General features: G+C 44.9%; 1 protein-coding gene and 1 long non-coding RNA gene across 4 annotated transcripts in view; one reads left to right on the top strand and one right to left on the bottom strand.

Annotated features, from left to right (window-relative positions):
• Positions 1-21578, bottom strand: part of LOC138855414 (uncharacterized) — a 358079-nt gene that overhangs the window by 239341 nt on the left and 97160 nt on the right. The gene's annotated exons all lie outside the window — the stretch shown is intronic.
• The window catches only part of LOC128703383 (uncharacterized), a 112261-nt gene that overhangs the window by 36002 nt on the left and 54681 nt on the right, over positions 1-21578 (top strand). For all 3 annotated transcript variants that reach the window (XM_053798012.2, XM_053798013.2, XM_053798011.2), the window contains one exon: positions 19393-19463. In XM_053798012.2, coding sequence (XP_053653987.1) covers positions 19400-19463 — 64 coding nt within the window. In that variant the 5' untranslated portion in view covers positions 19393-19399. The remainder of the gene's footprint in view (positions 1-19392; positions 19464-21578) is intronic.

The following is a 21578-nucleotide window of genomic DNA, read 5'->3' as shown; positions in this document are numbered from 1 at the left end:
CCGGCCAGTGCCCCCACACCAGACCTAGATAAGTGAACCCCTGGTATACATGTTATTTCTGCCACAGAGGAGATCCCAGTTCTTTATAAATGGTAGTGCTGTCATGTGGGATTGGGTAATAACACTCACTTTGGATGTTCTAGTATATTCGATGGAATATAGGGGGAGCACCAACGCCTCTACTTGCACTGGTCCGCTGAGTGCCTCGGAGGATAGCGGCATTCAAAACATGCTAGGTCAGCTGAACAGTGAATAACAAGTGATTCACACAGACGGTTGGTAGTGAGTCATACTACTGGTAACCGGTTACTGGTAACTGGTACTACTGGTTCATGTGGGGGTTCGATAACGTGGATTGGGTAATGACACTCACGTTATCAAACCCCCACATGACAGTGCAATATACAGTGCAATTAACACCAATTGCCCTGGACAATCATTCATTTCCTGGAGTTTACCTGGACCTGGAGTTTACCTGGAGAGAGTTCCGGGGGTCAACGCCCCCGCGGCCCGGTCTGTGACCAGGCCTCCTGGTGGATCAGAGCCTGATCAACCAGGCTGTTACTGCTGGCTGCACGCAAACCAACGTACGAGCCACAGCCCGGCTGATCAGGAACCGACTTTAGGTGCTTGTCCAGTGCCAGCTTGAAGACTGCCAGGGGTCTGTTGGTAATCCCCCTTATGTATGCTGGGAGGCAGTTGAACAGTCTCGGGCCCCTGACACTTATTGTATGGTCTCTTAACGTGCTAGTGACACCCCTGCTTTTCATTGGGGGATGTTGCATCATCTGCCAAGTCTTTTGCTTTCGTAGCGAGTGATTTTCGTGTGCAAGTTCGGTACTAGTCCCTCTAGGATTTTCCAGGTGTATATAATCATGTATCTCTCCTGCCTGCGTTCCAGGGAATACAGGTTCAGGAACCTCAAGCGCTCCCAGTAATTGAGGTGTTTTATCTCCGTTATGCGCGCCGTGAAGGTTCTCTGTACATTTTCTAGGTCGGCAATTTCACCTGCCTTGAAAGGTGCTGTTAGTGTGCAGCAATATTCCAGCGTAGATAGAACAAGTGACCTGAAGAGTGTCATCATGGGCTTGGCATCCCTCGTTTTGAAGGTTCTCATTATCCATCCTGTCATTTTTCTAGCAGATGTGATCGATACAATGTTATGGTCCTTGAAGATGAGATCCTCCGACATGATCACTCCCAGGTCTTTGACGTTGGTGTTTCACTCTATTTTGTGGCCAGAATTTGTTTTGTACTCTGATGAAGATTTAATTTCCTCGTGTTTACCATATCTGAGTAATTGAAATTTCTCATCGTTGAACTTCATATTGTTTTCTGCAGCCCACTGAAAGATTTGGTTGATGTCCGCCTGGAGCCTTGCAGTGTCTGCAATGGAAGACACTGTCATGCAGATTCGGGTGTCATCTGCAAAGGAAGACACGGTGCTGTGGCTGACATCCTTGTCTATGTCAGATATGAGGATGAGGAACAAGATGGGAGTGAGTACTGTGCCTTGTGGAACAGAGCTTTTCACCGTAGCTGCCTCGGACTTTACTCTGTTGACTACTACTCTATGTGTTCTGTTAGTGAGGAAATTATAGATCCATCGACCGACTTTTCCTGTTATTCCTTTAGCACGCATTTTGTGCGCTATTTCGCCATGGTCACACTTGTCGAAGGATTTTGCAAAGTCTGTATATATTACATCTGCATTCTTTTTGTCTTCTAGTGCATCTAGGACCTTGTCGTAGTGATCCAATAGTTGAGACAGACAGGAGCGACCTGTTCTAAACCCATGTTGCCCTGGGTTGTGTAACTGATGGGTTTCTAGATGGGTGGTGATCTTGCTTCTTAGGACTCTTTCAAAGATTTTTATGATATGGGATGTTAGTGCTATCAGTCTTTAGTTCTTTGCTGTTGCTTTACTGCCCCCTTTGTGGAGTGGGGCTGTCTGTTGTTTTTAGTAACTGTGGGACGACCCCTGTGTCCATGCTCCCTCTCCATAGGATGGTAAAGGCTCGTGATAGGGGCTTCTTGCAGTTCTTGATGAACACGGAGTTCCATGAGTCTGGCCCTGGGGCAGAGTGCATGGGCATGTCATTTATCGCCTGTTCGAAGTCATTTGGCGTCAGGATAACATCAGATAGGCTTGTGTTAACCAAATTCTGTGGCTCTCTCATAAGAAATTCATTTTGATCTTCGACTCTCAGTCTGGTTAGTGGCTTGCTAAAAACTGAGTCATATTGGGACTTGAGTAGCTCACTCATTTCCTTGCTGTCATCTGTGTAGGACTCATCTTGTTTAAGTAAGGACCCAATACTGGACGTTGTTCTCGACTTTGATTTGGCATAGGAGAAGAAATACTTTGGGTTTCTTTCGATTTCATTTATGGCTTTTAGTTCTTCCCGCGATTCCTGACTCCTATAAGATTCCTTTAGCTTAAGTTCGATGTTTGCTATTTCTCTGACCAGTGTCTCCCTACGCATTTCAGATAGATTGACCTCTTTTAGCCGCTCTGTTATTCTTTTCCGTCGCCTGTAAAGAGAGCGCCTGTCTCTTTCTATTTTACATCTACTCCTCCTTTTTCTTAGAGGAATAAGTCTTGTGCATACATCGAGTGCCACCAAGTTATCTGTTCTAGGCATAAGTTGGGGTCTGTGTTGCTTAGTATATCTTCCCAGCTTATATCGGTTAGGACTTGGTTTACTTGGTCCCAATTTATGTTTTTGTTATTGAAGTTGAATTTGGTGAATGCTCCCTCGTGACTAATCTCATTTTGTCGGTCTGGGGCTCTGCTCATATATATCTGAACCTCAATTATGTTGTGATCTGAGTATATTGTTTTTGATATGGTGACATTTCTTATCAGATCATCATTGTTAGTGAAGATGAGGTCTAGTGTATTCTCCATTCTAGTAGGCTCTATTATTTGCTGGTTTAAATTGAATTTTGTGCAGAGATTTAGAAGCTCGTGTGAGTGTGAGTTTTCATCAGAGCTGCCTCCTGGTGTTATTACTGCAACAATATTATTTGCTATATTCCTCCATTTTAGGTGCCTTAAGTTGAAATCCCCCAGGAGCAAGATGTTGGGTGCAGGAGCTGGAAGATTTTCCAGACAGTGGTCAATTTTTAACAGCTGTTCCTGGAATTGCTGGGATGTTGCATCCGGAGGCTTGTAGACTACCACAATAACTAGGTTTTGGTTCTCGACCTTTACTGCTAAAATTTCCACTACATCATTTGAGGCATTAAGCAGTTCTGTGCAAACAAGTGACTCTGCAATGTACAGGCCAACCCCCCCCCCTTTTGCCTGTTATATGTGGCAAAATGCCACATATAACAAGGTACCCTCCTTTTTTCCTAATTATCTTTATCACTGACCTATACCTGCTAATCAGGTCCTCACTTCTATGCCAACATTGTTCCCTCCCACAGTAAGACATCACAAGGATCACTGCTAGTGAAGGTAAATACACTATTAGTTGGAGACAGTCAGATTAAGTTTATAGATGATGTTGTCCAGACGGGTAACAATATCCTGCATCCTGGTCACAGAAAAACACACCCTCTGCTTACTCTTCCTATCCGTAAAACAAAAAGCCCTATCTATAAACTTAATCTGACTGTCTCCAACTAATAGTGTATTTACCTTCACTAGCAGTGATCCTCGTGATGTTCTTTACTGGGATGGCCTGGACCATTGATTCACACTCGTTTGTTGACACTGAGAAAGAACTGGTCTCCACAGCAGTCTCCTGGACCTTAGCTTCAGCTTTATCCCATTCGTTCCAACCAGCATCCAATTGTTGGTCCAATTATCAACGCGGCTGTTCTCGACGACTGTATTCCAGGGATAATCCTTGCTCATACCTTTCAGCTGATGCATCTCTCGTCTAGCTTGTTCCAGCTCTAACTTAAGCTGAAGACACAGCTGCTCAGAGTGGAGGGAAGCCATCATCACAATCTCTTAATAGCAAGAACACGAGAACACACTAGGCACGTCTTCACATGATACAGATCACCTCACTGCTCCATAACTCCACTCCTCCTTCACTCCATGACTCCACTCGTTCACTTCATAATCCTACTCCATCATTCCGTAACTCCACTCCTTCACAAGCCCACTCTAGAACTTCACTCATTCACAAGCCTACTCTGTAACTCCACTCCCTCGCTCCATAATTTCACTCCTTCACTCCATAACTCCACTGAGAGGTATATGTCTCTCAGTGTATTAGTTGGTTCGTGAATGAAGGCTGGGTCGTCAACACCACCTGTTACCAGTCTATTACTGTCCTTAACCCACCCTCGGCCCACCCTCAACCCACCCGCACCACCTGTTACCAGTCTATTACTGTCCTTAACCCACCCTCAGCCCACCCTCAACACCACCTGTTACCAGTCTATTACTGCCCGTAACCCACCCTCAGCCCACCCTCAACACCACCCTCAACCCATCCTCAACCCACCCTCAACACCATCCTCACCACCTGTTACCAGTCTATTACTGTCCTTAACCCACCTTTAACACCACCCTTAACCCACCTTCAACCCACCCACAACCCACCTTCAACACCACCCTCAACCCGTCCTCAATCCACCCTCAACCCCACCCGTTACCAGTCAACTACTGTCCTTAACTGTAAATAGCGTAGTAAAAATATCTAGCATAGACAGGACTCGTAGCAATGGTTTCAAGTTGGAAAAATTCAGAGTCAGGAAGGATATAGGAAAGCACTGGTTTGGTAATAGAGTTGTGGATGAGAGGAACAAACTCCCGAGTACAGTTATTGAGGCTAAAACGCTGTGTAGTTTTAAAAATAGGTTGGATAAATCCATGAGTGGATGTGGGTGGGTGCGAGTTGGACCTGACTAGGCCGTGCTCCTTAAGTGAATGTGACCTGACCTGACCTGACTAGGTCAAGGCATTGGCTTAAGCCGGTGGGAGAATTGGGCCTGCCTCGCATGGACCAGTAGGTCTGCTGCAGTGTTCCTTCTTTATGTTCTTATGTTAACCCACTTTCAACCCACCTTCAACCCACCCTCAACACCCTCAGCACCTGTTACCAGTCTAATGCTGTCCTCAACCCACCCTCATCACCACCTGCTGTTGCTCCTGCTGCTGTTACTGCTGTTGCTGCTGTTACTGTTGTTGCTGCTGTTACTGTTGTTGCTGTTGTTACTGTTGTTGCTGTTGTTACTGTTGTTACTGTTGAGGTTACTCACCGTGTATAAATAGAGTGAGAGTTGTTGAATAAGCCAGTGATGGTGGTGGGTGGAGAACATTAATAAGACCCTGACGGAACTTTTTCTGGCACCCAGTGCCAGTGTCACGGTGCCAGTGCCAAAGCGCCAGAGTCAGTGACACAGTGCCAGTGCCCCAGTGTCAGTGTCACAGTGTCAGTGTCAAGTGCCAGTGTCACGGTGCCAGTCAAAGTGCCAGTGCCACAGTCCTAGTGTCACAGTTCGTGTCATAGTGCCACAATTCCGGTGCCATAGCTCCACAATGCCAGTGCCACAGTACCAGTGTCACAATGCCAGTGTCATAATGCCAATGTAAGACTACCAGAGTCAGTGTCAGTGAGACAGTGGCAGTGCCATAGTTACAATGTCAGTGACATAGTCACATTGCCAGTGTTACAGTGCCAGTGTTACAGTGCCAGTGTTACAATGCCAGTGTTACAGTACCAGTGACATAGTGCCAGTGTTACAGTGCCAGTGTTACAGTGCCAGTGTTACAGTGCCAGTGACAGTGCCAGTGTTACAGTGCCAATATTACAATGTGAGTGGCACAGTGCTACAGTGCCAATGTTACAGTGTGAATGACAGTGCCAGTGAAACAGCCCAATGACGCAGGGCCAGTTACACAGTGCCAGTGTGACATTGCTAGCATCACTGTGCCAGTGTCAGTATATATATATATATATATATATATATATATATATATATATATATATATATATATATATATATATATATTCAGTGAGAGCCAGAGCTGTCAGTGTATATATATCCCCCTCATACAGCTATTCAGTCGTATATCAGAGGCAGATTAGTTAAATCCAGTGTGTATGGAACAATTTAACTCTGTATTTTTGTATTACCGACACTGGGTGAACAAATACCAAATATACGTTGTGTGTATCCCCGCCTACACGGAAATTGCATGTTTGGGATGTATAAAATACAACAGGTGGGCATTAATGACTTCAAGGGAAGAATACACGTGTATTAATGTGGTATAAGACGTTATTAATGTTAGACGTGTATGATATACACATGTTCGCTTACATATAATACACACACACACACACACACACACACACACACACACACACACACACACACACACACACACACACACATTAGTCATAATCATTATTAAAACACATAAGAACGTCGTTTTCCACACGTAACAATCATGTAGTAATCAAGAGCTAGAAATAACTCACTTCAGGGGGTCAGTCCCTGGGGTACAGTCTAATATATCAGGGGGTCAGTCCCTGGGGTACAGTCTAATATATCAGGGGGTCAGTCCCTGGGGTACAGTCTAATATATCAGGGGGTCAGTCCCTGGGGTGCAGTCTAATATATCAGGGGGTCAGTCCCTGCGGTACAGTCTAATATATCAGGGGGTCAGTCCCTGGGGTACAGTCTAATATATCAGGGGGTCAGTCCCTGGGGTACAGTCTAATATATCAGGGGGTCAGTCCCTGGGGTACAGTCTAATATATCAGGGGGTCAGTCCCTGGGGTACAGTCTAATATATCAGGGGGTCAGTCCCTGCGGTACAGTCTAATATATCAGGGGGTCAGTCCCTGGGGTGCAGTCTAATATATCAGGGGGTCAGTCCCTGGGGTGCAGTCTAATATATCAGGGGGTCAGTAACTGGGTACAGTCCACTATACCAGGGGGTTAGTCCCTGGGGTACAGTCCACTATACCAGGGGGTTAGTCCCTGGGGTACAGTCCACTATACCAGGGGGTTAGTCCCTGGGGTACAGTCCACTATACCAGGGGGTTAGTCCCTGGGGTACAGTCCGCTATACCAGGGGGTTAGTCCCTGGGTACAGTCCACTATATCAGGGGGTCAGTAACTGGGTACAGTCCACTATATCAGGGGGTCAGTAACTGGGTACAGTCCACTATACCAGGGGGTCAGTCACTGGGGTACAGTCTAATATATCAGGGGGTCAGTCCCTGGGTACTCTCTTATTATATCAGGGGGTAGTCCCTGAGTACTGTCTCACTATATCAGGGGGTCAGCCCCTGGATAATGTCTCACTATATCAGGGAATCAGTCCCTGGGTACTGTCTCATATCAGGGGGTCAGTCCCTGGGTACTCTCTTATTATATCAGGGGGTCAGTCCCTGAGTACTGTCTCATTATATCAGAGAGTCAGTCCTTGAGTGCTGTCTCATTATATCAGGGGGTCAGTCCCTGGGTAGTCTCACTGTATCAGGGGGTCAGTCCCTGGGTAGCGTCCCCTATATCAGGGGGTCAGTCTCACATGAGTTGATCAGTCCCCACATAAGGGAGGTCAGTACCCACATAAGAGGTGTCAGTCCCCACATGAGCTGGTCCCCACATGAGTTGGTCCCCTCATCAGTGGGCTCAGTCCCCACATAAAGGGGGTCAATCGCCACATGAGGGGCGTCAGTCCCCACATGAGAGTGTCAGTCCCCACATGACGGGGATCAGTCCCCACATGATAGGGTCAGTCCCCACATGAGGGGGTCAGTCCCCACATGAGGGGGTGTCAATCCCCACATGAGAGGGGTCAGTCCCCCCATGAGGGGTGTCAGTCCCCACATGAGAGGGGTCAGTCCTCACATGAGAGGGGTCAGTCCCCACATGAGGGGGGGTCAGTCCCCACTGTGGTAGTTATCTTCCTGCTTGTCTCAGTTATCAGTCATCATTACTGTTATTACTGGGGCAGTAATAACCTCCAGTCACGCACAAGCTTGACCCACCTCTTCTACAGTAAAGCTGGCTTTATTTCTGACCTTAAAGCTGGCTTTATTTCTGACCTTAAAGCTGGCTTTACTTCTGGCTTTAATGCTGGCATTGCTGCTGTTTATTGTTGGCTCTATTCCTGGCTTTGATTTTGGCCTACTGGCTAAATTTAAAGCTGGCTTTAGTTTTCGCTTTGTTCCTAAATTTAAAGCTGGCTTTATTACTGCGTTTATTGCTCCATTTGATACCGTTATTCCTGGCTTTATTCCTGGCTTTACTGATGACTTCATTGGCGACTTTCTTGGCTTTATTGAGGCTTTGCTGGCTTTATTGTTGGCTTTATAAAGTTATGAAACAAAGGTCTACATTGAGTGAATCATGACTCATTGCAAGCAAGTTTCTGCTAGTTTCGCCAAGTTTTACCAAGTCTCACTAAGTTTCGCCCAAGTTTCACCAAGTTTCGCCGAAGTCTTATTAAGTTTCACCAAGTTCCATTAATTTTCGCCAAAGTTTTACTAAGTTTCGCCCAAGTTTCACTAAGTTTCGCCCAAGTTTCACCCAAATCTTACTAAGTTTCACCAGGTTTCGCCCAAGTTTCACTAAGTTTCACCAAGTTTCGCCAAAGTTCCACTAAGTTTCACCATGTTTCGCCAGTCTTACTAAATTTCACTAAGTTTCGCGCAAGTTTCACTAAGTTTCGTCCAAGTCTTACTAAATTTCACTAAGTTTCGCCCAAGTTTCACTAAGTTTCGCCCAAATTTCACTAAGTTTCGCCCAAGTTTCACTAAGTTTCGCCCAAGTTTCACTAAGTTTCGCCCAAGTTTCACTAAGTTTCGGCCAGTGTGCGTGAGAGAGTGGTGGTTCTCAGGGAATTTTAGGCTACTTTCTCGTCTCTCAATTGAGTCATCGTCAGAGCGGCTGTCAGGGCTAATAAACAGAATTAAAATGGTCCAGTGGTCGCTCTGATGGTCTGGTGGTCGCTCTGATGGTCTGGTGGTCGCTCTGATGGTCTGGTGCTCTGATGGTCTGGTGGTCGCTCTGATGATCTGGTGGTCGCTCTGATGGCCCGGTGGTCGCTATGATGGTCGCTCTGATGGTCCAGTGGTCGCTCTGATGATCTGGTGGTCGCTCTGATGGCCCGGTGGTCGCTATGATGGTCGCTCTGATGGTCCAGTGGCCGCTCTGATGGCCCAGTGGTCGCTCTGATGGTCTGGTGGTCGCTCTGATGGTCTGGTGGTCGCTCTGATGGTACAGTGGTCGCTATGATGGTCCGGTGGTTGCTATGATGGTCTGGTGGTTGCTATGATGGTCCGGTGGTCGCTATGATGGTCCGGTGGTCGGTCTGATGGTCCGGTGGTCGGTCTGATGGTCCGGTGGTTGCTCTGATGGCCTGGTGGTCGCTCTGATGGTCTGGTGGTCGCTCTGATGATCTGGTGGTCGCTCTGATGGCCCGGTGGTCGCTATGATGGTCGCTCTGATGGCCCGGTGGTCACTATGATGGTCGCTCTGATGGTCTGGTGGTCGCTCTGATGGCCCGGTGGTCGCTCTGATGGCCCGGTGGTCACTCTGATGGCCCGGTGGTCACTCTGATGGCCCGGTGGTCTCTCTGGTCTAGTGGTAGCTCTGATGGTCCAGTGGTCGCTCTGATGGTCCAGTGGTCGCTCTGATGGTCCGGTGGTCGCTCTGATGGTCCGGTAGTCGCTCTGATGCTCCAGTGGTCGCTCTGATGGTCCGGTGGTCGCTCTGATGGTCCGGTGGTCGCTATGATGGTCGCTCTGTTGGTCCAGTGGTCGCTCTGATGGTCCGGTGGTTGCTCTGATGGTCCGGTGGTTGCTCTGATGATCTGGTTGTCGCTCTGGTCTGGTGGTCGCTCTGATGGTCCGGTGGTCGCTCTGATGGTCCAGTGGTCGCTCTGATGGTCCAGTGGTCACTATGATGGTCGCTCTGATGGTCCAGTGGTCGCTCTGATGGCCCGGTAGTCGCTCTGATGGTCTGGTGGTCGCTCTGATGGTTCAGTGGTCGCTATGATGGTCCGGTGGTTGCTATGATGGTCTGGTGGTCGCTATGATGGTCCGGTGGTCACTCTGATGGTCCGGTGGTCGCTATGATGGTCCGGTGGTCGGTCTGATGGTCCGGTGGTCGCTCTGATGGCCTGGTGGTCGCTCTGATGGTCTGGTGGTCGCTCTGCTGGTCTGGTGGTCGGTCTGATGGTAGCTATGATGGTCCGGTGGTCGCTATGATGGTCCGGTGGTCGCTATGATGGTCCGGTGGTCGCTATGATGGTCCGGTGGTCGCTATGATGGTCTGGTGGTCGCTATGATGGTCCGGTGGTCGCTATGATGGTCCGGTGGTTGCTATGATGGTCCAGTGGTCGCTCTGATGGTCCAGTGGTCGCTATGATGGTCCGGTGGTCGCTATGATGGTCCAGTGGTCGCTATGATGGTCCAGTGGTCGCTATGATGGTCCAGTGGTCGCTCTGATGGTCCAGTGGTCGCTATGATGGTCTGGTGGTAGCTATGATGGCCCGGTGGTCACTCTGATGGCCCAGTGGTCGCTATGATGGTCCAGTGGTCGCTCTGATGGTCCAGTGGTCGCTCTGATGGTCCAGTGGTCGCTATGATGGTCCGGTGGTTGCTATGATGGTCCAGTGGTCGCTCTAATGGTCCAGTGGTCGCTCACTACAACTCGTGTTTGACAACTGCAAGTTTTCAGATAGGCCTGCTTAGGCCTACCATCTCCCTGGTGTATGCACATTTTGCTCATTTAAAAAAAAAGTCCACATAATCGCAAGTTTTACCTATTCACCACAACACACACACACACATATATATATATATATATATATATATATATATATATATATATATATATATATATATATATATATATATATTTTATTATTATTATCACACCGGCCGATTCCCACCAAGGCAGGGTGGCCCGAAAAAGAAAAACTTTCACCATCATTCACTCCATCACTGTCTTGCCAGAAGGGTGCTTTACACTACAGTTTTTAAACTGCAACATTAACACCCCTCCTTCAGAGTGCAGGCACTGTACTTCCCATCTCCAGGACTCAAGTCCGGCCTGCCGGTTTCCCTGAATCCCTTCATAAATGTTACTTTGCTCACACTCCAACAGCACGTCAAGTATTAAAAACCATTTGTCTCCATTCACTCCTATCAAACACGCTCACGCATGCCTGCTGGAAGTCCAAGCCCCTCGCACACAAAACCTCCTTTACCCCCTCCCTCCAACCCTTCCTAGGCCGACCCCTACCCCGCCTTCCTTCCACTACAGACTGATACACTCTTGAAGTCATTCTGTTTCGCTCCATTCTCTCTACATGTCCGAACCACCTCAACAACCCTTCCTCAGCCCTCTGGACAACAGTTTTGGTAATCCCGCACCTCCTCCTAACTTCCAAACTACGAATTCTCTGCATTATATTCACACCACACATTGCCCTCAGACATGACATCTCCACTGCCTCCAGCCTTCTCCTCGCTGCAACATTCATCACCCACGCTTCACACCCATATAAGAGCGTTGGTAAAACTATACTCTCATACATTCCCCTCTTTGCCTCCAAGGACAAAGTTCTTTGTCTCCACAGACTCCTAAGTGCACCACTCACTCTTTTTCCCTCATCAATTCTATGATTCACCTCATCTTTCATAGACCCATCCGCTGACACGTCCACTCCCAAATATCTGAATACGTTCACCTCCTCCATACTCTCTCCCTCCAATCTGATATTCAATCTTTCATCACCTAATCTTTTTGTTATCCTCATAACCTTACTCTTTCCTGTATTCACCTTTAATTTTCTTCTTTTGCACACCCTACCAAATTCATCCACCAATCTCTGCAACTTCTCTTCAGAATCTCCCAAGAGCACAGTGTCATCAGCAAAGAGCAGCTGTGACAACTCCCACTTTGTGTGTGATTCTTTATCTTTTAACTCCACGCCTCTTGCCAAGACCCTCGCATTTACTTCTCTTACAACCCCATCTATAAATATATTAAACAACCACGGTGACATCACACATCCTTGTCTAAGGCCTACTTTTACTGGGAAAAAATTTCCCTCTTTCCTACATACTCTAACTTGAGCCTCACTATCCTCGTAAAAACTCTTCACTGCTTTCAGTAACCTACCTCCTACACCATACACTTGCAACATCTGCCACATTGCCCCCCTATCCACCCTGTCATACGCCTTTTCCAAATCCATAAATGCCACAAAGACCTCTTTAGCCTTATCTAAATACTGTTCACTTATATGTTTCACTGTAAACACCTGGTCCACACACCCCCTACCTTTCCTAAAGCCTCCTTGTTCATCTGCTATCCTATTCTCCGTCTTACTCTTAATTCTTTCAATTATAACTCTACCATACACTTTACTAGGTACACTCAACAGACTTATCCCCCTATAATTTTTGCACTCTCTTTTATCCCCTTTGCCTTTATACAAAGGAACTATGCATGCTCTCTGCCAATCCCTAGGTACCTTACCCTCTTCCATACATTTATTAAATAATTGCACCAACCACTCCAAAACTACATCCCCACCTGCTTTTAACATTTCCATCTTTATCCCATCAATCCCGGCTGCCTTACCCCCTTTCATTTTACCTACTGCCTCACGAACTTCCCCCACACTCACAACTGGCTCTTCCTCACTCCTACAAGATGTTATTCCTCCTTGCCCTATACACGAAATCACAGCTTCCCTATCTTCATCAACATTTAACAATTCCTCAAAATATTCCTTCCATCTTCCCAATACCTCTAACTCTCCATTTAATAACTCTCCTCTCCTATTTTTAACAGACAAATCCATTTGTTCTCTAGGCTTTCTTAACTTGTTAATCTCACTCCAAAACTTTTTCTTATTTTCAACAAAATTTGTTGATAACATCTCACCCACTCTCTCATTTGCTCTCTTTTTACATTGCTTCACCACTCTCTTAACTTCTCTCTTTTTCTCCATATACTCTTCCCTCCTTGCATCACTTCTACTTTGTAAAAACTTCTCATATGCTAACTTTTTCTCCCTTACTACTCTCTTTACATCATCATTCCACCAATCGCTCCTCTTCCCTCCTGCACCCACTTTCCTGTAACCACAAACTTCTGCTGAACACTCTAACACTACATTTTTAAACCTACCCCATACCTCTTCGACCCCATTGCCTATGCTCTCATTAGCCCATCTATCCTCCAATAGCTGTTTATATCTTACCCTAACTGCCTCCTCTTTTAGTTTATAAACCTTTACCTCTCTCTTCCCTGATGCTTCTATTCTCCTTGTATCCCATCTACCTTTTACTCTCAGTGTAGCTACAACTAGAAAGTGATCTGATATATCTGTGGCCCCTCTATAAACATGTACATCCTGAAGTCTACTCAACAGTCTTTTATCTACCAATACATAATCCAACAAACTACTGTCATTTCGCCCTACATCATATCGTGTATACTTATTTATCCTCTTTTTCTTAAAATATGTATTACCTATAACTAAACCCCTTTCTATACAAAGCTCAATCAAAGGGCTCCCATTATCATATATATATATAAGTCGTGCCGAATAGGCAGAACTTGCGATCTTGGCTTAAATAGCAACGTTCATCTTGCCATATAGGACAAGTGAAAATTTGTGTATGCAATTTCGCCAAAATCATTCTGAACTTAACGAAAAAAATATATTTCACTGTGTTTGTTTAGTATTAAATTATTGTAAACAAATCTGAAATATATTTAGTTGGGTTAGGCTAAAATAAATTGATCTTGTTATAATAAGGTTAGGTAAGTTTTCTAAGATTCTTTTGGTGCAAAATTATAAATTTTTACATCAACATTAATGAAAAAAATATATCTTTAAACGTATAAGAGAAAATTTTAGAAAGGACTTAATTTTAAATGAGTTCTTGCTAATTGACCAGTTTTACATATTCGGCACGACATATATATATATATATATATATACAGTGGACCCCCGCTTAACGATCACCTCCAAATGCGACCAATTATGTAAGTGTATTTATGTAAGTGCGTTTGTACGTGTATGTTTGGGGGTCTGAAATGGACTAATCTACTTCACAATATTCCTTATGGGAAAAAATTCGGTCAGTACTGGCACCTGAACATACTACTGGAATGAAAAAAGTTCGTTAACCGGGGGTCCACTGTATATATATATATATATATATTAGGTTGGTAGACAGCAACCACCCAGGGAAGTACTACCGTCCTGCCAGATGACTGTGAAACAGAAACCTGTAACTGTTTTGCATGATGGTAGGATTGCTGGTGCCTTTTTTCTGTCTCATAAACACACTGGATAACAGGTATATCTTGCTACTTCTGCTTACATTTAGGTCACACTACACAAGCACGCACACGCATATATATACATACACACATCTAGGTTTTTCTTAATAGTTTTTGTTCTTCTTTAGTTCCTCTATTCTCCATGGGGAAGTGGAAAAATCTTTCCTCCATAAGCCATGCGTGTCATATGAGGGGACTAAAATGCCGGGAGCAATGGGCTAGTAACCCCTTCTCCTGTAAACATTACTAAAAAAAAGAGAAGAAAAACTTTATAAAACTGGGATGCTTGAATGTGCGTGGATGTAGTGCGGATGATAAGAAAGAGATGATAGCTGGAGTTTACCTAGAGAGAGTTCCAGGGGTCAATGCCCCCGCAGCCCAGTCTGTGACCAGGCCTCATGGTGGGTCAGGGCCTGATCAACCAGGCTGTTACTGCTGGCTTCACGCAATCCAACGTACGAACCACAGCCCGGCTGGTCAGGTACCGACTTTAGGTGCTTGTCCAGTGCCTTCTTGAAGACAGCTAGGGGTCTATTGGTAATCCCTCTTATGTATGCTGGGAGGCAGTTGAACAGTCTTGGGACCTGACACTTATGTTGTCTCTTATCGTGCTAGTGACACCCCTGCTTTTCATTGGGGGAATGTTGCATCGTCTGCCGAGTCTTTTGCTTTCATAGGGAGTGATTTTCGTGTGCAAGTTTGGTACTAGTCCCTCTAGGATTTTCCAGGTGTATATAATCATGTATCTCTCCCGCCTGCATTCCAGGGAATACAGGTTCAGAAACCTCAAGCGCTCCCAGTAATTGAGGTGTTTTATCTCCGTTATGCGCGCCGTGAAGGTTCTCTGTACATTTTCTAGGTCAGCAATTTCACCTGCCTTGAAAGGTGCTGTTAGTGTGCAGCAATATTCCAGCCTAGATAGAACAAGCGACCTGAAGAGTGTCATCATGGCTGATGTTATAAATGAAAACAAGTTGGATATCCTAGCTCTAAGGGAAACAAAGCTGAAGGGGATAGGTGAGTTTCAGTGGGGAGGAATAAATGGGATTAAGTCAGGAGCATCTGAGAGAGTTAGAGCTAAGGAAGGGATAGCAATAATGTTAAAGGATCAGTTATGAAAGGAGTAGAGGGAATATAAATGTGTAAATTCAAGGATTATGTGGATTAAAATAAGGGTCGGGTGTGAAAAGTGGGTCATAATAAGTGTGTATGCTCCTGGAGAAAAGTGAAGAGGAGAGAGACAGATTTTGGGAGATATTAAGCAAGTGTGTAGGAACTTTTAAACCAAGTGAGAGAGTAATTATGGTAGGGGACCTAAATGCTAAAGTAGGAGAAACATTTAGAAAGGATATGGTAGGTAAGTTTGGGGTGCCAGGTGTAAATGATAATGGGAGCCCTTTGATTGAACTTTGTAAAGAAAGAAGTTTGGTTATAGGTAATACATGATTTAAGAAAAAGAGGATAAGTATACAAGATATGATGTTGCTAATGTATGGAATGGGAGGCAGGTTACTGAAAACAGTGAAGAGTCTTTACGAGGATAGTGAGGTTCAGGTTAGAGTATGTAGGAGAGAGGGAGATTATTTCCCAGTAAAAGTAGGTCTTAGACAAGGATGTGTCACCAGGGTTGTTCAATATATTTATAGATGGAGTTGTAAGAGAAGTGAATGCTGGGGTGTTGGCAAGAGGTGTGGGGCTAAAAGATAAAGAATCTAACACAAAGTGGGAGTTTCACAGTTGCTCTTTGCTGATGACACTGTGCTTTTGGAAGATTCTTTAGAGAAGTTGCAGAGGTTGGTGGATGAGTTTGGTAGGGTATGTAAAAGAAGGAAATTAAAAGTGAATGTAAGAAAGAGTAAGGTGATGAGGATAACAAAAAAAATTAGGTAACGAAAGACTGGACATCAGCCTGGAGGAGTGGACATGTCAGTAGATGGGTCTATGTAAGTTGAGGTTAATCATAGAACTGACGAGGGGAAAAAGGTGAGTGGTGCACTTAGGAGTCTGTGGAGACAAAGAACTTTGCCCATGGAAGCAAAGAGGGGAATGTATGAGAGTACAGTATAGTTATATGGGTGTGAAACATAGGTGGTGAATGTTGCAACAAGGAGAAGACTGGAGGCAGTGGAGATGTCATGTCTGAGGGTAATGTGTGGTGTGAATATAATGCAGAGAATTCATAGTTTGGAAATTAGGAGGTGAGGGATTACCTAAACTATTATCCAGAGGGCTGAGGAGGGGATGTTGAGGTGGTTTGGACATGTAGAGAGGTTGGAACAAAATAGATTGACTTCAGGAGTGCATAAATCTGTAATGGACAGAAGGCAGGATAGAGTCTGGCACAGGAAAGGCTGGAGGGAGGGGGTAAAGGAGGTTTTGTGTGTGAGAGGATTGGACTTCCACAAAGCATGCATGATCATGTTAGATAGGAGCAAATGAAGACAAATGGCTTTTAGGACTTGTTGTGCTGTTGGAGTGTAAGCAACGTAATATTTATGAAGGAATTCAGGGAAACCGGGAGGCCGGACTTGAGTCCTGGAGATGGGAAGTACAGTTGCAGTTTTATAACTGTAGTGTAAGCATGCCTCTGGCAAGACAGTGATGGAGTGAATGATGAAAATTTTTCTCTTTCGGGCCACCCTGCCTTGGTGGGAGATAGCCAATGTTTTAAAATTTATACATATATATATATATATATATATATATATATATACAGTGGAACCTCAAATATTGAACTTAATCCATTCCAGGAGTTAGTTCTAAATTCGAAAATTCTGAAAAGCGAAGCAATATTTCCCATAAGAAATATTGGAAATACAATTAATCCGTTCCAGGTCGCTCCTGTCTGTCTCAACTATTGAATCACTACGACAAGGTCCTAGATGCACTAGAAGACAAAAAGAATGCAGATGTAATATATACAGACTTTGCAAAAGCCTTCTACAAGTGTGACCATGGCGTAATAGCGCACAAAATGCGTGCTAAAGGAATAACAGGACAAGTTGGTCAATGGATCTACAATTTCCTCACAAACAGAACACAAAGAGTAGTAGTCAACAGAGTAAAGTCCGAGGCAGCTACGGTGAAAAGCTCTGTTCCACAAGGCACAGTACTCGCTCCCATCATGTTCCTCATCCTCATATCTGACATAGACAAGGACGTCAGCCACAGCACCGTGTCTTCCTTTGCAGATGACACCCGAATCTGCATGACAGTGTCTTCCACTGCAGACACTGCAAGGCTCCAGGCGGACATCAACCAAATCTTTCAGTGTGCTACAGAAAACAATATGAAGTTCAACGATGAGAAATTTCAATTACTCAGATATGGTAAACACGAGGAAATTAAATCTTCATCAGAGTACAAAACAAATTCTGGCCACAAAATAGAGCGAAACAGCAACGTCAAAGACCTGGGAGTGATCATGTCAGAGGATCTCACCTTCAAGGATCATAACATTGTATCAATCGCAGCTGCTAGAAAAATGACAGGATGGATAATGAGAACCTTCAAAACTAGGGATGCCAAGCCCATGATGACACTCTTCAGGTCACTTGTTCTATCTAGGCTGGAATATTGCTGCACACTAACAGCACCTTTCAAGGCAGGTGAAATTGCTGACCTAGAAAATGTACAGAGAACTTTCACGGCGCGCATAACGGAGATAAAACACCTCAATTACTGGGAGTGCTCGAGGTTCCTGAACCTGTATTCCCTGGAACGCAGGCAGGAGAGATACATGATTATATACACCTGGAAAATCCTAGAGGGACTAGTACCGAACTTGCACGCGAAAATCACTACGAAAGCAAAAGACTTGGCAGATGATGCAACATCCCCCCAATGAAAAGCAGGGGTGTCACTAGCACATTAAGAGATCATACAATAAGTGTCAGGGGCCCGAGACTGTTCAACTGCCTCCCAGCATACATAAGGGGGATTACCAACAGACCCCTGGCAGTCTTCAAACTGGCACTGGACAAGCACCTAAAGTCAGTACCTGACCAGCCAGGCTGTGGCTCATATGTTGGTTTGTGTGCAGCCAGCAGTAACAGCCTGGTTGATCAGGCTCTGATCCACCAGGAGGCCTGGTCACAGACCGGGCTGCGGGGGCGTTGACCCTCGGAGCTCTCTCCAGGTAAACTCCAGATAGAGATTAATTATAGTTTTACATACGCACAACAAATATAGTGTTCAATTATGTATTAATAAATTTAAATAAACATATAAAATAACATTTTACTTACCTTTATTGAAGATTGGTGATGGCATCTGGAAGATAGGGAGGAGGAGAGAGGGAGTTGGGGTTAGTGTTTGGAAGGAGAATCCCCCTCCATGAGGACTTCAGGTAAAGCCCTCTCTGGGGTTACTTCCCTTCTCTGTCTTTTAATGCCACTAGGACCAGCTTGAGAGTCACTGGACCCCTGTCTCACAAAATAACTGTCCACAGTCCTCTGTTTCTGGTGCCTCTTTAAAATTTCCCTAAAATGGGACATGGTTCTGTCACTGAACTTGTTGAAAAGATGGCTTGTTTCAGCTTGCTCAGTGTGGTACTTCTCCACAAACATTTGGACATCATTCCACTTGGACATCATTCCACTTCTGTATTATTTCCTTCTTCACATCTATGGTGTTTCTCACTTTCTTTACCACAAGGGTACCACTAATAAGTTTCATTGCTCCCATTGTAGCTTATTTCAGAGTCCCACAAGCACTAAACACAATGAAATAATCGTAAAATGTTTGAATGAGAGCGCAGGTTAGTGTTCACTCAAGCATCAACAAAACCAGACTGGCCCACAGCGCCTGCGTGGGGACGCGGACAGAGCGGGCTGCCAGACAGGTCCGGTACCTGGCGGTTTGAAAATAGGGGCAAGTTCGATAATAGGGGCAAAGTTGGTTCGAAAAAAGGGCTCTATTTTCGAAGAGTTCAATAAGCAATAAGTTCAAAATTTGAGGTTCCACTGTATGTATGTATGTATATATATATATATATATATATATATATATATATATATATATATATATATATATATATATATATATATATATATATATATATATAATGCTAAATTTTGTTTTTTTTGTTTACAGGTTAAAGATGGAAGGTGATGGATGCTGGCTGAGTCACTTACTTATCCTGGGCCTGGTTACTGCTATCAATGGTGAGTCATTAGTGTATGGTAAGCCAGTCGCCATGAGTCACTAAATTATGGTAAGTCAATAAATTTAGTAACGAATTACTTGATTATTGTGTGTGTGTGTGTGTGTGTGTGTGTGTGTGTGTGTGTGTGTGTGTGTGTGTGTACTCACTTATTTGCGATTACAGGGGTCAAGTCATAGCTCCTGGCCCTGCCTCTTCACTGGTTGCTATGCCCACTCTCTCCCCTGCTCCATGAGCTTTATCATACCTCATCTTAAAACTATATATAGATCCTGCCTCCACTACATCACTCTCCAGATTTCTCCCCTTCTTGACAACTGTATGACTCAAGAAATACTTCCTAACATCCAGTTGTGACCCCTTGATGCTGTGTCACATCTCTGAAATATTCTGTCCCTATCTACCATGTCAATTCCTCTCTGTATTTCATATGTCACTATCATGTTCCCCCTTATCCCTCTTGTCCTATCCTCGTAGGACATACCCCTTAACTCCGAGACTAATATTTTTGCACGCCTTTGCAATTCTCTAATTTCATGACGTGCTTGATCAGGTGTGGGTTCCATACTGGGGCCTTGTGGAACCCACTCGACACATGCACTTACCCTGACATCTCGTCTCATACTTTGTTTCCTTCCCATCAGGTATTCCCTGATCCATTGCAGTACTTTCCCTGCTATTCCTGCCTGCTCCTCTAGCTTTTGTACCTTCTTACAGTCCGAGATGATGCAGTCTATGCACCCCCGTCCCTTCCTTCTCTCTGTTACCTTGTCGCAGAACTCCTGTAGGTTTGTGACACAGGATTTCCATCCCTGAAGCCATGCTAGTTGTCATGAGCATGTTGCTTTCTAGGTGCTCCGCCACTCTTCTCCTGATAATCTTCTCTATGACTTTACATACTATACACGTCAGTGACACTGGTCTGAAGTTTAATGTTGCATGTCTGTCTCCTTTCCTAAAAACTGTAACTATGTTTGCTGTCTTCCACACCTCAGGCAGTTGTCATGTTTCAATAGATTTATTGAAGATTGTCGTTAGTAGCACACAGTGCCTCTGCTCCTTCTCTCAGGACTCACAGAGAGATGTTATATGGGCCCACTGCCTTCGAGGCATCTAGTTTACCTAGTAGTTTCTACACCTCTTCCTCGGATGTGTGCAGTGTGTCTAGCACTTGCTGGTGCACCCTACTGCTTCAGACTGCTTGAAGCCTCTCTGCCTCCACTGTAAATACTTCTTTGAATCGTGAGCTGAGCTCCTTACATACTTCTTGTGATCCCCCTCCTTCCTTCCTCATCCTGATTACCTGGTCCTTGACTCTTTGTTTTCCTCCTGATATGACAGTGTAACATTGAGTCAAATCTGACTTTCAATGCTATGTCATTCTTGTATTGATGATGGGCTTGCCTCCTTATCCATACGTATTTGTTTCTGGCTCTTTGGCTCAACTCCTTGTTTTCCCAAGTCTGTTGCCTTCTATGCTTTTTCCATGCTCTTGCACACTTAGTTTTGGCCTCTCCACACCTGGTAAACCATGGGCTCACTCTGGTCTTCCCACTGTTTCTGTTGACCCTTTGCATAAATTTCTCCTCTGCCTTCCTGCACCTTGCAGTCATGTGTTCCATCATTTCATTTACTTTATTTCCCTCAAGTTCTCTTTCCCACCACCTCATTCAGGAATTGTCTCATACCTGTGTAGTCCCCTCTTTTGAAGATTGGCTTCTCCCATCCTTCTCGTGTTGCTTCACTCTCCACTGTTAATTTTACAAGGTTATTGAAACTTAAGCCCACATGATCACTAATGCCAAGGGGTTTTTCATATGTAATATCCCTTATACATGTATCTGAACTGTTCAAGGTGAATATGAGGTCCAGCCTTGCTGGTTCATCCTCTCCTGTCTCTCTGGTAGTTTCCCTAACATATTGGTGCATGAAGTTTTCCAGTACTAGCTCCAGCAGTTTAGCCCTCCATTTTTCTGGTTCCCCCTCCCCCCCATATGGCTCCAGGTTTTCCCAGTCAGTCTTTTTTGTGGTTGAAGTCACCCATGATGAGTAACTTTGCCCTACCCATGGGGGCCTTTCTGGCCACCTCGGCTATTGTTGTTACAATTGCTCTGTT

Source organism: Cherax quadricarinatus, chromosome 93 (genome assembly GCF_038502225.1).
Source record: "Cherax quadricarinatus isolate ZL_2023a chromosome 93, ASM3850222v1, whole genome shotgun sequence".
NCBI lineage: Eukaryota > Metazoa > Arthropoda > Malacostraca > Decapoda > Parastacidae > Cherax > Cherax quadricarinatus.
Note: the sequence above shows the minus strand (reverse complement) of the source record. Positions and strands in the feature narration are given on the sequence as shown.